At 62.1% G+C, this 13118-nt stretch overlaps 2 protein-coding genes across 6 annotated transcripts; one reads left to right on the top strand and one right to left on the bottom strand.

Moving 5' to 3' along the window:
• The first annotated feature begins 13 nt into the window (after positions 1–13).
• Positions 14–5340, top strand: NOX1 (NADPH oxidase 1). The gene is made up of 13 exons (XM_075763111.1): positions 14–412; positions 1440–1535; positions 1963–2073; positions 2172–2256; positions 2333–2478; positions 2558–2739; positions 2975–3113; positions 3222–3314; positions 3484–3719; positions 3800–3962; positions 4089–4235; positions 4453–4577; positions 4769–5340. Exons 1-13 carry the CDS (start codon positions 368–370, stop codon positions 4893–4895), a joined length of 1695 nt encoding a protein of 564 aa, XP_075619226.1. The 5' UTR covers positions 14–367; the 3' UTR covers positions 4896–5340.
• Positions 5341–5885: 545 nt separating this feature from the next.
• CSTF2 (cleavage stimulation factor subunit 2) lies at positions 5886–13032 on the bottom strand. Of its 5 annotated transcripts, XM_075763106.1 has the most exons (15): positions 12926–13032; positions 12723–12801; positions 11777–11946; positions 11336–11472; positions 11117–11236; positions 10859–11014; positions 10607–10730; positions 10239–10301; positions 8891–8950; positions 8117–8258; positions 7601–7752; positions 7024–7301; positions 6487–6612; positions 6217–6342; positions 5886–6090 (listed from the first exon to the last, which is right to left on the bottom strand). In XM_075763106.1, the coding sequence occupies exons 1-14, from the start codon at positions 12981–12983 to the stop codon at positions 6220–6222; spliced, it is 1788 nt and encodes a 595-aa protein (XP_075619221.1). In that variant the 5' UTR covers positions 12984–13032; the 3' UTR covers positions 5886–6090; positions 6217–6219. The 5 variants fall into 5 exon arrangements, with proteins under 5 accessions (XP_075619221.1, XP_075619222.1, XP_075619223.1 ...); XM_075763107.1 differs by lacking the exon at positions 8891–8950; XM_075763108.1 differs by lacking the exons at positions 8891–8950; positions 10239–10301.
• Between the last annotated feature and the right edge of the window lie 86 nt (positions 13033–13118).

Below are 13118 nucleotides of genomic sequence, written 5' to 3'. Positions count from 1 at the left end.
CAGGAAGTTGTCCCCAAATACGGCAAAAATAAGAGGAACAGCCTGATGCCCTGCAGCGCCCAGCCGTGGGGCTGCGGGAGACCCCTCCATGGGAGGCCATGCCCAGCCAGTGAGGGGGGGGCTGGTTTCTGGCCTAACCGATGGGGTCAGCCCTGCCTTCCTGGAAGGTGGCCTTTGAAACCAGCCGGCATTTCCTCAAAGGCTTCTCAGGGGAAAGTCCCTGCGGTGCCTTTCCCGCGGCTGGGGCTGCCGCACCGCCTGCCATCTCCATAAAACTGCAGGCAGGCAGCGGTAGGCAGCAGCAGGCAGCGGCAGGCAGCAGCAGGCAGCAGCAGGTGCGGGCAGGCGGCCACAGGGACGTCGCACCATGGGCAACTGGCTGGTCAACCACTGGTTCTCGGCCGCCGTCCTCGTGAGTGTGTGGGGCTGGGGGGGCTCATCTGCTGGGAGGGGCTGGGATGATGCCGGGGGTTATGGGGGGCACGGTCTGGGCACGGCCCTGGGGGGGCTGACGGGGGAAATGGGGGCTGACGGGCTGTCCTGGGGCTGGGCTGCAGGGAGGGACAAGCATCCCCTCTGCTCGGCCAACCTGCAAAGCCCCGGAAGCCAGGGGAGGGATGGGGTTTGGAAAACTTAATTAAAATACGACTCAAAGGAAAAGTAGGTCCCACTGCGAAATTTAAAAATGCCGCCGCTTTGCCCAGCCGCTGTGGCCAGGAGCCTCCCACGTGTCTCTTCTCCCCACGTGGGAGCAGGAGGCTCCCGCAGGAGCCCGTGCCGGGGCGAGGAGCCTGCACCGTGGGGATGATCTGCCAGCATCGTGCTCCGGCATCACTGGTGTAACGGGGCTTGCCCGGCTGGCACCGCACCAGCTGCTCAGCGCTGCGTGAGGGGCTGCAAATGCATGGGAAAATGGGGATTTGCTGAAAGCTGGGTTATTCTCATTTTTGAAATTACTTTTGAAAAACAAACAATTGCAAGGCAGAGCGGGTTTGGGAGCTCTGGAGAAAAATGACGGCTGTGAGAGGGGCCAGTGTGGGGTGCAGCAGGGTTAGGCAGGGGACAGCGGCACGGTGGGGCAGGGTGAGCCAACTCCCTGCGAGATTTCCTCCTCCCGCAGTTTTCCCCACGCATCCCTGACCACCCTCTGGGTCTGCCCTCCCGCCGTGCAGGCGTTGCCTGCAGCTGCCTTTCCTCCTTCCTCGTGTGTGGGTGATGCGCAGAGACGTGAATGACAAGACAGTAATTTTGCAAGACTCGCACACGTCTCCCCACCTTTGGCCCCGTGTCCCAGCCCTGTGCGTGCCGCCACAGCTCATAAGGAAGCAGGAGGGGACGTGCTGGCCTGATGCCCTCCAGCTGCACGCACACCCAAGTGCTGCAGGGTGAGGGGAGTCCTGGGCTGGGGTCCTTCACAAGGCCGTGGCTTTCTCCTGCAGGCAGCCTGGCTGAGCATCAACATTTTCCTCTTCACGTACTATTTTCTGTTCTTTGACCGAGACGAGCGATACTTCTACACCAGGGCCATCCTCGGGGTAAGGTGCTCCCCTGAGGCACCCTTACTGCCTGGGCACGTGTGCCCCTCGGAGCCCTCCTGCAGTGGGGTGGGGGCTGCAGCATCCCATGCCCCTTCCTTCTCCTGTCCTCTTCCAGCCTGCCATCGCTCCGTCCCAGTGCCCAGCTTGACATTTCTCTGTGCTGATCCCCATCTTGGTCCCTGCCCAGCATCATCCCAGCCCAGCATCACTCCCTCCCAGTCCCCCTCCTCTCCTGGCTCAGTACCATCCCCTCCCAGTTCCCAGTCCAGCCCAGCATCACTCCGTCCCAGCACTTGACCCCATCATGTCCCAGTCCTGGCACAGCACCGTGTCGGGCAGAGCCATGGGGGGAAGCACGGCTGCAGGCAGACGTACCCCGTCTGCAGCACGGGACAGCAGCGCTCACCCTCTCCCCTCTCCCCAGTCCGCCTTGGCGTGGGCACGAGCATCGGCCAAGTGCCTCAACTTCAACAGCATGCTGATCCTGCTGCCCGTCTGTCGCAACCTCCTCTCCTTCCTCCGCGGGACCTGCTCGGTGAGTGCCCTGTGGTGGCACAGCCAGTGTGGCCATCCCCGTCCCCATCCCTGTCCCCATCTCCATCCCCGCCCTGATGCTGCCACCCGTCCCCGCAGTGCTGCAGGCGGACGCTGCGGAAGCAGCTGGACCACAACCTCACCTTCCACAAGCTGGTGGCCTACGCGCTGGCCCTGCTCACAGGTACTGCCCGGGCCGGGCTGGGGCACGGAGGGGATAGGAAGGCGGGCAGGTGGGTGACTGCCTGTCCCCTGCTCAGCCGTGCACACCATTGCCCACCTCTTCAACCTGGAGCGCTACAACCACAGCCAACAAGCCACCGACGGCAGCCTCCCTGCTGTCCTCTCCAAGCTGCACCTGAAGGGCAGCGACAAGTGGCTGAACCCCATCCACTCCAACCAGACGGTGAGCACTGGCCCTGGTGTACAGCCCCCCCGTCAGTGCCTGTCCCTTGCCCTGCTAACCCATCCCACCACTCCTGCAGACAGTCGAGTACGTGGCCTTCACCACCATTCCCGGGCTGACGGGGGTCATCATCACGCTGGCGCTCATCCTCATGGTCACGTCTTCCACCGAGTTCATCCGCAGGAACTACTTTGAGGTCTTCTGGTACACGCACCACCTCTTCCTCATCTACTTCGCTGGCCTCGTCATCCATGGCATCGCGTAAGGCTCCTCATCGCTCCCCAAATGCAGGACAGCGAGGGGCAATGGCCACAGACCCCCCATGAGGCAGCCCTGCCTGCCCCAGGGTAGCGGTGGAGCCTTGGAGAGGGTCCAGCGGGGCTGTGGACTCCCCATTCCCAGGGCTGGATAGCCAAGCTGGCCTCATACGGTGCAGCTCAGCCCCAGCTGGGGGGGCAGGAGCCAGCCCCCAGGCTCACCCCTCACATCCCCACAGCGGGCTGGTGCGTGGGCAGACAGAGGAGAGCATGGAGGAGGTGCACCCCCATCGCTGTGCCCACTATCTCACACACAAGGATGAGGACTGCAGCCATGACTGCTGCAAAGACCCCAAGTTTGGGAGCATCCCTGCCGAGGTAGGGCAGTGGCAGGACAGCCACAGAGCAGGGAGAAGCCCTTCCCCTGCCTTTGGGATGCTCCAATCCTGGCCCTCCCCAACTCTTTGCTTTTCTCCATCTCTGCAGTCGTGGAAGTGGGTTCTGGCCCCCGTCCTCCTCTACATCTTTGAGCGGATCCTGCGGGTCTGGCGTGCACAGCAGAAGGTGGTCATCACCAAGGTGGGCAGTGTGGGAGCCCATACCTACCACTGGCTCCTTCTCTTGCAGCCTCCAGTGCTGCAGCTCCTTGCCAGGGTGGCCGTAGGGAGGTGGGCAGGGGCCACTGCTAAAGCCCCTTGCCCGGGGAACGGGGCCAGGCTGGGCGCTGAGCCCCATCCCTGCACCGCAGGTGGTCATGCACCCTGCCCGCGTGCTGGAGCTACAGATGCAGAAGAAGGGTTTCAGCATGGAGGTGGGGCAGTACATCTTTGTCAACTGCCCCGCCATCTCCCTGCTGGAGTGGCACCCCTTCACCCTCACCTCGGCACCTGAGGAGGACTTCTTCTCCATCCACATCCGGGCAGCTGGGGACTGGACAGAGAGTCTCATCGACACCTTCCAGCAGCAGAAGACAGAGATGCCCAGGTAGGCTGGGGACCACCCAAACGGACCCTCTTGGGGATTTGTGGAGGCAGTACCTCTTACCCAGGCCCTCCCTTGGTCAGGATTGAGGTGGACGGCCCCTTTGGCACAGCCAGTGAAGATGTGTTCCAGTACGAGGTGGCCATGCTGGTGGGAGCAGGCATCGGCGTCACTCCCTTTGCCTCCATCCTGAAGTCCATCTGGTATAAGTTCCAGCAGGCTGACCAGACCCTCAAGACCAAGAAGGTATGGGGTGCCCCACAGGACAGCCATGGGTTTCTCCATGCTGGGCTTCCTGTTCCTCAACATTGCATCCTTCCACCCCTCCTGCTCTGCTCCACCTTGAGCAACCCCTCTTCCCCTGCATCCCAGATCTACTTCTACTGGCTGTGCCGGGACACGGGAGCCTTCGCCTGGTTCAACGACCTGCTTGCCTCGCTGGAGCAGAAGATGGCTGAGTCGGGCAAGGCGGACTTTCTCACGTACCGGCTCTTCCTCACCGGCTGGGACACCAGCATCGTGAGTTGACCGCAGGCGGGCACGACTGCAAGGGGGGACATGGTGCAGTCAAGGCAGGCAGGAGAGGCAGGGCAAGCATGTCAACAGCTTGCAGGCAGCAAGTCTGGGAGTGGTGTTTGATGGGCATCAGCAATGGATGTTCCTCTGAGGTGAGGGACTGAATGAAGGTGGGCTCATGGGTGGCGGCCAGGGTCCTCACCATCCCTGCTCTGCCCAGGCCAACAATGTGGCGATCCACTTCGACACCACTACGGACACAGTGACAGGCCTCAGGCACAAAACCATCTTTGGACGGCCCATGTGGAACACTGAGTTTGCGGCAGTGGCTGCAGCCCACCCCAGGTGAGAGCTGGGCAGGGGACTCAGGGTGCTGGAGCCAGAAGACACCCCCTCCTCCCCAGCACCTAGCCAGACACCGCTGGCTTTGGGAGGGGTGTGCATGTCCTCTGCAGGTTGCGGGGACTCAAAGAAGCTCTTAAATCACTTTTCCCTGAGCCACCCGCCTGGTGCTGATGGCCCCGTGCTGTGTGCAGGTCGGTGGTTGGCGTGTTCCTCTGTGGGCCAGGGGCCTTGGCGAAGAGCCTGCAGAAGTCTTGCCACCAGCACTCCAGCCTGGACCCCAGAAAGGTCAAATTCTACTTCAACAAGGAGAACTTTTAAGCAGAAGCCAGGCTGGGACCCCAGCAGACAGGGGACCCTGCCAGTCTCGCCTCACCTCTCATGCAAGAGCATGACCAGGGATAAGTATCTGCTGAAGAGTGCGTGCACCAAAGCTAGGCAGACACGGCAAGGTACTCCTTCTCCAAGAAACTCCACGTTCAAAGACTGCTGCCTTCTCGACCTGGTCTACAAAGGGTCCCCACGAGGGGAGCGTGGGCCTGTGGCTCCATGCAGCTTCCCCGTTGAGAAACCAGAGGCACGTGCTGCACTGCTGCTGGAGCAGCGGGAAGTGGTGCGAGCGCCCAGCGGGCTGGGCAGAACCATGGGACGGGGATGGGGACAGGACACAAGCATGCTGGGTAGGCACGGGGGGCCAAACGTGCCCCTCTGGGTTTAAACAGTCGTTTGCATAAAAAGGTAAATTAAACTTGCTTTCCTTTGCAATAAAAGCCATCGTGGTGACACAGTCCGTGCAGGTGCGAAGGGAGCCCTCTCTTTGCCCCCTTGCGGAGCTGCAGTAGAAAAGCTGGTTCATAGCAAGCCCCCAGGGGTGCAGGGTAAGGCGCTCCTCCGCGGGGGCTCACAGCTAGCCTGCTCTGCCGGCCAGGCACACACCAGCGCACAGGCTGACCACGCAGCCCATGCAAAGGCAAGAAATTCTGTTCAAGCCTATGCAGAGAAGAGGGGAAATCCACCCTCCCCCAGCAGGCTGGCACGGTAAGCGATACGGCAATTGGATACGGAGCCCTTCCCGCCCGGACAGCGGGGACAGAAAGCCGAGCTCCCCATCCTGCCCTTCCCTGACACCCCAGTGAACAGCTGCGAACAGCACATAAGAAATCCCACAAGTAGTTCTCACCCTGGTGCTGGGGAGATGGGAGGAAGGCGAGTGGTTTGGACTAGCCTGGAGCCAGGCCAGACTGCTCCCAGAACCCAACGGTCCCAGCCCAGCCTCCGCCAGAGACCAAACAAGGCAGCCGGAGACATGGCTTTACTCAAACCCTCCTCCCACTTTATTTCAAACATCATAAAATATACACACAGAAAAAAAGATGAATGAGAGGGGAAAATGTTAGTGAGGGGGGAGAAACCTCTCCCCAAACATAGCATCAGCTCAGACAGCAAGGGGAAGCAGCTGCCATGGAGCATCACCTCTGCCCAGGCGGACGGCATCTCCACCCTGCGCCTGCCAGGCCTGCGAGAAGGAAGAGGAGAGTGAGCCCCGCTAAGGAGAGAAACGCAGAGCAGAGCCCATTCTGAGCAGCTCTCTGATTTACTGAAGGGGACCAGGCACAGGCCGAGGCTGGGTTAAGGAGATCACCTGTCAGGGTGCCCCCGTGGACTTCTGGATTTGCTCCTTTAGAATAAGGATGCTCTGCCGCTGCTCCGGGGGCAGCATGGCGATCTGGTCCGCTGTCAGCTGCAGAACCTGCATGATCAGGGCTGCCTGTGGGGAGAGGGGAGAATCAGAGACAAGCCCTGCCAGGGCAGCCACGGGTTACCGGAGTCAGGATGAGGCCGTCCCCGCCACAGTAAGGCATGTAGGAAGTGCTGCTCCCAGTGTCTCACCCTTTTCCTTTCATCCGCTTACCTTCTCGTGATCCTGTGGGGTGACCTGGCTCTGTCCAGGGCTAAAGCCTCCGGGCTGACCAGCTCCTTGGACCCCTGCCCCAGGAATGCCTCCTCCCTGCATGCCTGCCCCTACCATGTTAGGAACCTGCGGGCACGAGAGAGGGGGTAAGGACCACAGGGTCTCTGGACTCAGCCATACAAACACAGCAATGTAAAGCAGATGATCAGGTGGATGCCCTCACAGCCTGAAGATGCCCGAGCATGAAGACAGACACGCTACTGTGCATATTACATGCTCTCCTCTCCCTCCACTTCCTGCACATCAGGAAGAGGTGGAGAGAGGCCCGAACCTTGTCTTGTCCCCGGCAGTGCCTGGGGAGGTGGCACGGGTGCCACAAACCCCTCAGAGAGCCACCAACTCAGGCCTTGTGCTTTCTGGAGGTGCTGCTCTGTGGGACACCCTCCCCTCACAAGCTGCTGCAGGACATGATCACACCCCCACCCAGCCCCAATCTACATCGGAGCCCAAAGAGCTGAGCAGAGGCGCTGTGTGTACCTGACGGGGCCCCTGTGGGCCACTGGCTCCCATGTTAAGTGGCCCGGGACCCTGTATCCCACCAGGCATGGGGCCACGTGGGTTGGGACCAGGCCCTCGAGGCTCCAGGCCCCGGGGCTCCATGACCCTGGCCTCCATGGCCCTGGCTTCCAGCACTCGCGGTTCCAGCACCCGTGGCTCCAGGCTTCGTGCCTCCAGGGCTCGCGCTTCCATCACGCGGGGCTCCAGCCCTCGGGGCTCCAATCCTCGTGGCTCCAGCCCTCGGGGATCTCTTCCAACTGCAGAGGAAAGACAAGGCATGCTGTTGAAGGGAGAGGTGCCGCAGGGAGCGTGGGAGCGAGCCCGCTGCCTCCTTTGCCTGGGGGCTAGCAAATGCCTGGAAGGTGCAGGGCTGGGGCCAGAGGGGACACGCCTGGAGGAAGTCCACTGTCCCGTGGGACTGTCCCTCCTTGGCCTGGAGTCAGTCGTTTCTCTGCCCAAACCCCCTTCCTACGCCTCGCGTCGGGGCAGCGGGCTCCACTCTGACTTCTTGTCTGTACGCTTTAAGCCACCCACTATTTCATGCCCCCTCTCTCACCTCGAGCATCCATCAAGGGCCCCCGCGGCTCTCCCATCAGTGGTCGGGGTTCTCCCATGGGTCCCCCCCTCATCTCATGGGGGGGGCCACGGCTGTCATGACCAGGCATATGGTGCATAGGGGCTCCCTGGTGGGGCGGCCCAAGGTAACCTCTGACGCAGAGAGACGAGGAGAGCAAAGCAGGAGGAGGAGAAAAAGCGAGAGAGTGTGAATCAGACGCTGGCTTGGCACGGTCTGGGCAGAGCACTGGGATTGCCCCGAAGCCGGCCACAGGGGAGGAGGGTGAGGCTGGCACAGGGACGGGTGCTGTCGGCCCCGTGCCACAGGGCTGCTGCCATCACCCCGGGGATGCCCCGTCCCCGGGGAAACGGGCCGGCCCCCGCGGTCGGCAGCACACAGGCCTCCGACCAGGCAGCAGTGACTCCCGGAAGGCTGGTGCCATCCCTGTCCTCAGCGAGAGGTCACCCTTGGGCAGGGGACAGTGCCAAGGGCTCCTCTCCTTCCCTCTCCCCTCACCTGGGCTCCACTTCTCCAGTGACTGAGAGCAGGGTCCCTCCGCGAGGGTCATTCGGGGCATCTCCCAAAAGGCCTCGGGGCGGCGGGCCACTAGCAGGTAGAGGTCCACGCTGCATAGGGGCCCTCGGGTCTGGCATGGGCACTGCCAGGGAGACACACAAGAGCTCGTGAGGATCTGCATGACCAGTGCCGTGCTGAGACTGTCTCACAGCGCTTTCAGGGCTGGGGTGCGGGGTGGCCTTCCTGCTCCCTGGCGCGCAGGCAGGTGAGCCGTGCTGACCGCCGGGTGTGGGCAGCCCCTCACATGAGGCCGGAGCGCACCAAAGCCCCTTCCCTGGCTGCTGATTTCATCCCTCTCTTTCCCTCTCTGGCTCTACCTCAGGCTCCTTACGGCACCAGATGGCCAAACCAAGCGTGGGTGCCCCCGTGGCAATCCCTACAAGCGCGGGCAGAGACACCCTGCTGACATGGGACCAGGAGCAAAGCTATACCTGGAAGGCTCCTGCTAGTGAGGTGTCAAAGGGGGCCGGATCCTAGGCAGAGGCCCTCTCCAAGCAGGCTCTCCTTTTCCACTGGTGGCTCACTGTGCACAGTGCTAGCCCATTCTTTCCTCTGGCCCCAGAGGAAATCCTGCCTCCTCCTCCTCTTAACCCTGCCAGGCTACATGGAGTAACATGCCAGTCCCTGGCCCTGAGCATAACAGAGTGAAAGCTGCTCTCTGCACACTCCACAACGAGCTCCGTGGGAGGAGGGAGCTGGCAGGTGCCGGGATACCTTGAACGCGTTCGATAGACGCAGGCCTGGCAGGTCCCACGGGCGAGAGCTGCAGGTTCCCTGGACAAGCAGCAGGAAAAGAGGGAGAAGAGCAGACACGTAAATAGTGTATGCACACATGCACTCAGCCTTGGGGACAGTGCTGCCTGCAGGATCACCTCCGCTCCCTGAAGTCCCCCGGAAAACCTAGGGAGAAGACGCTGCACACTGCAGGTCTGGCTTTATCAACCTCTTCCATTAACACCAACTCTGCCACCACAGGCGCTGACAGCCAGCTTGGCACAGCCCTTCCCTCACTCACCACGTGAACGTTCGGGGCAGGAAGACGTCCTGCCAAGAGAATCGGCATTCTGCAGGGCCATGACGCACCCCACAATGCACAGCCAGTCAGTTTCCACTTCTGCCCCTGCTCACAGCTTCCCACAGCACTCCCCAGTGCCAGCCTTCTGTCCGCTCTCCAAAACCTTCTGGGTACCAGTGAAAGTGCCAAGAACAGCCAGGTTGCTCTCAGGAAGATGGTGCCCACCCCAGAGAAAATGAAAGTCAGCTTCTAAGATACCTAAGGTCGGCGAATCTCAGAACAAGTTTGCCACGGTCCTCAAACAAGGCCTACAATACAAGTCAAGGCAATAGAGGTGTCAGCCATGTGCCTTCTTACTGGGAGAATGGGAACGCCTTGGTTGTGCTAACCCTGGTGTGTGACTGGACGGGGCGGCCACGCAACGTGTGAACCGTAAGGAATCCGGCTCCGGGGCTGGGCCATACAGACCGTGCCTGCGGAGGGAGAGCCAAGCCATCACTCACCGGGAAATTCCCTGCCAAGCCTCGCACTCCCTATCGCAAGCAAAAGCGAAGGGGCAGCTCCCTCTGCCGGGCACGGTGCAGAGAGCGCCGGGAGACGTGGGCAGATGCGGTGGCAGCACAAGCTGCTTCCCAGCACCCAGGCAGCAAAGGAGCAGGACAGGGACCAGAGAAGAGCAAGCTCTGCCTGCCTGCTCAAGCACAGGGACAGACACAGGCTCACAGAGAGATGGAAAACACAGGCACATCCCGCTCAGTGGGGCTCTGCGGGGACTGGCGGCTCTCCTGGCTTCCAGGACGCATCTGCACAACACGGTGCAGGACAAGCTGGGACCAAACTGGTAGGCGGGCTGGGGCCCTGGAAGCAGGAGAGCTGCTACCACAGCCTTGCGCCTAAGCGAACAAACCCGGGTGCAGGCCAGCGCTGCGGGAGCTGCCCCAGATCCAGGGACGGCGAGGCTGCAGGGAGCTGCTCAGCACCCTTGGCCTGGGTCCCCGCTGGAGCAAGGTTCATGTAATGCACAGCACTAACCCACGTCTGTTTTACCTTGTCCGCGCTCCAAGGGGACAGGCCCTCCGCCCGGCATCCCAACCTGTGGCTGCATCCCACCTGAGACGGAACAGGCAAAGATCAGATCCCTCCCCAGCCGTCCCTGCATCACTAACGGATTCCTCTGGCCCCAAATACCTCCCCTCCCCAGCTCCTGGGGGAGCATCTGAAGGTTTATTTTCTTGGTGTTGGTTCCCCATGGAGATTAGGCAACTTTCTGAACCGCTGCTGGCAGCGGCCACAACCACGGCACGGGACTACGTGGGCTCTCACAGGGCTAAGCCCTACGGTTTAGGGGAAGATGGGGGGCTGTCTGCAGAACCCGTGTGCCCAGGGCACTGTCCGGCCAAAACCCACACACTCACCTCCTGGAGCCATGGGGCCAGGGCCCGGGCCCTGCACAGGGGCTGCCATCTGTCCTGGGGCTGGCACTCCTCCCTGCATGGGCGGCTGCATCAGAGGAGGAGCGCCATTTACGTGCATCCCACCCTGCCCAGGAGAGAAACCGGACCTCAGGGAAGCCCCGTCACCTGGGCACGCGCGCCCCAGCTGGGACAGCTGGAGCTGGCAATGCCCATCTCTCCCCCGCACGGCGCCTGTGTCGCGTAGGCTCTTACTATGGGCTGTGGCTGGGATGAGGGGGTATTCTGTGGGTTCAGCTGGGCGTTTGGCCCTGGCCCAGGCCCTGGCCCTGGTCCCGGCCCCGGCCCTGGCACTGGCTGCTGGTTGCCCGGGATCAGAGGAGGAACACTGGTCTGGCGATGCAGGATTTTCTGGGGGCAGAAGGAGGAGAAAGGAGTTCTCTTCCACCCGCTCTCCACAACAGGCTGCCACCGTTACCCTACCGACCCCGAACGAGGCAGCAAGTGACAAACCAGTGCGATCTCTGGGTCGACGATCCTCATGACCACCTGGGCCTGCAGCAGGGCATACGCCAGCTGGGGGTTCTGGAGCAGCATATTCCTGGCTTCCTGGGGGCTGTTCTGGACACACAACTGAGAAGACACACGCGGATCAGAGCTCTGGCAAGGTGCGACAGGGGCTGCAAGGGCACGGGCAGCAGTGGTAGAAGCTGTGCCCTCCGCTTCACTCACCTTCATCTGCTTCATCAACTCAAACATCTGCTCGGGTGGCAGGCTGGCTACTGCCCGGCTGATGGACTCGGGGGCATCTTCAGGATTGACGGGGTCCCCGTAGGGTGACTCTATGATGGGTGCGCCTGTGCCCAAGCCTGCAACAGAGTTTGTGACCTCGTATGGCAAAGTTAACTGGCTGTTTTTAATGGGCTCATCAGAAGGGAAGCACCGTGCCATTACGGGGAAGGGGAGGCAGCAAAAACAAGATCATCTGGGGGACAAAACACAGGCTGAGCCCAGGTATCCCTCTGCAAAACTACTTCCTACATCACTTGGAACAGGTCAGCTCCACCAGGTCTCCTTCTCGGCAGCCTCGCAGAAGAGGCACACTTTGTAACGCTGAAAAGGCCAGGCCCAGCGTGACATCAGTGCGCTCTCCACTACAAAATTCAGACTCACTCTTCAGCTCCTCCTTGTTCTTCTCGCTGGCCGCATTGTCGACGCGCAGGGCCCTCCCGCTGAACTCTCGCCCGTTCAAGTTCCGCATGGCACTGAGGGCCGTCTCCTGGTCTTGGTACTCACAGAAGCCATAGCCCTTCGGCTTTCCCGTCTCCCTGTCATACACCAGCCTGCACAGCGAGGAGGAGAGAACCACCGCGGCTGAGGGCAGCGTAAGCACGGAGCAGTGCCCACAGGTCCCCATCACTCATGAGGGGGCTGCTGGGGTACGCCACACTGGAGTCCCGGGGAGAAGAGTGAAGGCACCAGGGTCAGGTCAAGGCGTGCAACAGCCAGCCCTAAGCCAGAGCCAAAAGCCCTCCTGGATCCACGCTGATGGGTGTTCCCAGAGCTCTGATGTCCAGGAAGGCCACCAGCGTGAGTGCTGTGCTTCCCATGCCCTCACAAAGGCAGCTCCTGGGAGCACAGGACAGGACTAGCTGCTCCTGCAGCTCCCAAGCCCTTAACTGAGAGCTCTCTGAGGCCTGGTGCCAAGCTGGGAAAACATCCCTGCAGAACCACTGGGATGGGAGCGCTCTCCACTCCTGGCTCTCTGCACAGAGCCTAACCAGGACCTGAGGACTTATCTGCCCCAGCTCCACGCCACAGCCAGGCAGCTGCCTCCAGCCTGGAGCAGTACACCCACACTCACGCTGTTGTGCTTGGGCCGTTATCTCCAGGTGACCCCGGCACAGGACCCCCCCCCCCGCAGTGCCTGCACCCCGAGCACAGCTGCCACAGCCTCACAAACCCCGCAGAGGCCGCCCTGCTCCGCGCTGCTTTGCTCCTGCCCGTGGGACGGCTGGCCCTGCACAGCAGGCCCTGCACCGCCCCGCGGGGCTCGGGGGGAGATTTGCCCGCGCTGCCCCGGGGAACCGAGGAGGGGGAAGCCGGCAGCCATTCTCACCTAAAGCTGACCACAGGCCCAACCTCTGAGAAAATGTCCTTCAGCTGCTCCTCTGTGGCTTCGTACGGGATATTCCCCACTGTGGAAGAGAGACAGCGGCCGCCGGTCAGCGCGGAGGCCGAGGGCTGCGCGGATACCGGCCCCGATCGGCGGGAAGGGCCCACCCCCCTACTCGCCCTCGCCCCCGGCCCCGCGGCGCTCACCGAAGACGGAGCGCAAGGAGCGGTCCACGGCGGGGTCCCGCACCGACAGCCCCGCCATCCCGCCGCCCGGGCCTCGCCGCCGCTTCCGGTCCCTCGCCCCACGCCGTCCCCCCGCTTCCGCTTCCGATCGCGCCCGTAACTTACGGGCGGTCGGAGAAGACGCTCCGGCGGGAAACAGAGACCCGCGCCGCTG

Source organism: Balearica regulorum, chromosome 11, assembly GCF_011004875.1.
Source record: "Balearica regulorum gibbericeps isolate bBalReg1 chromosome 11, bBalReg1.pri, whole genome shotgun sequence".
NCBI lineage: Eukaryota > Metazoa > Chordata > Aves > Gruiformes > Gruidae > Balearica > Balearica regulorum.
This window is presented reverse-complemented; position numbering and strand designations above follow the sequence as displayed.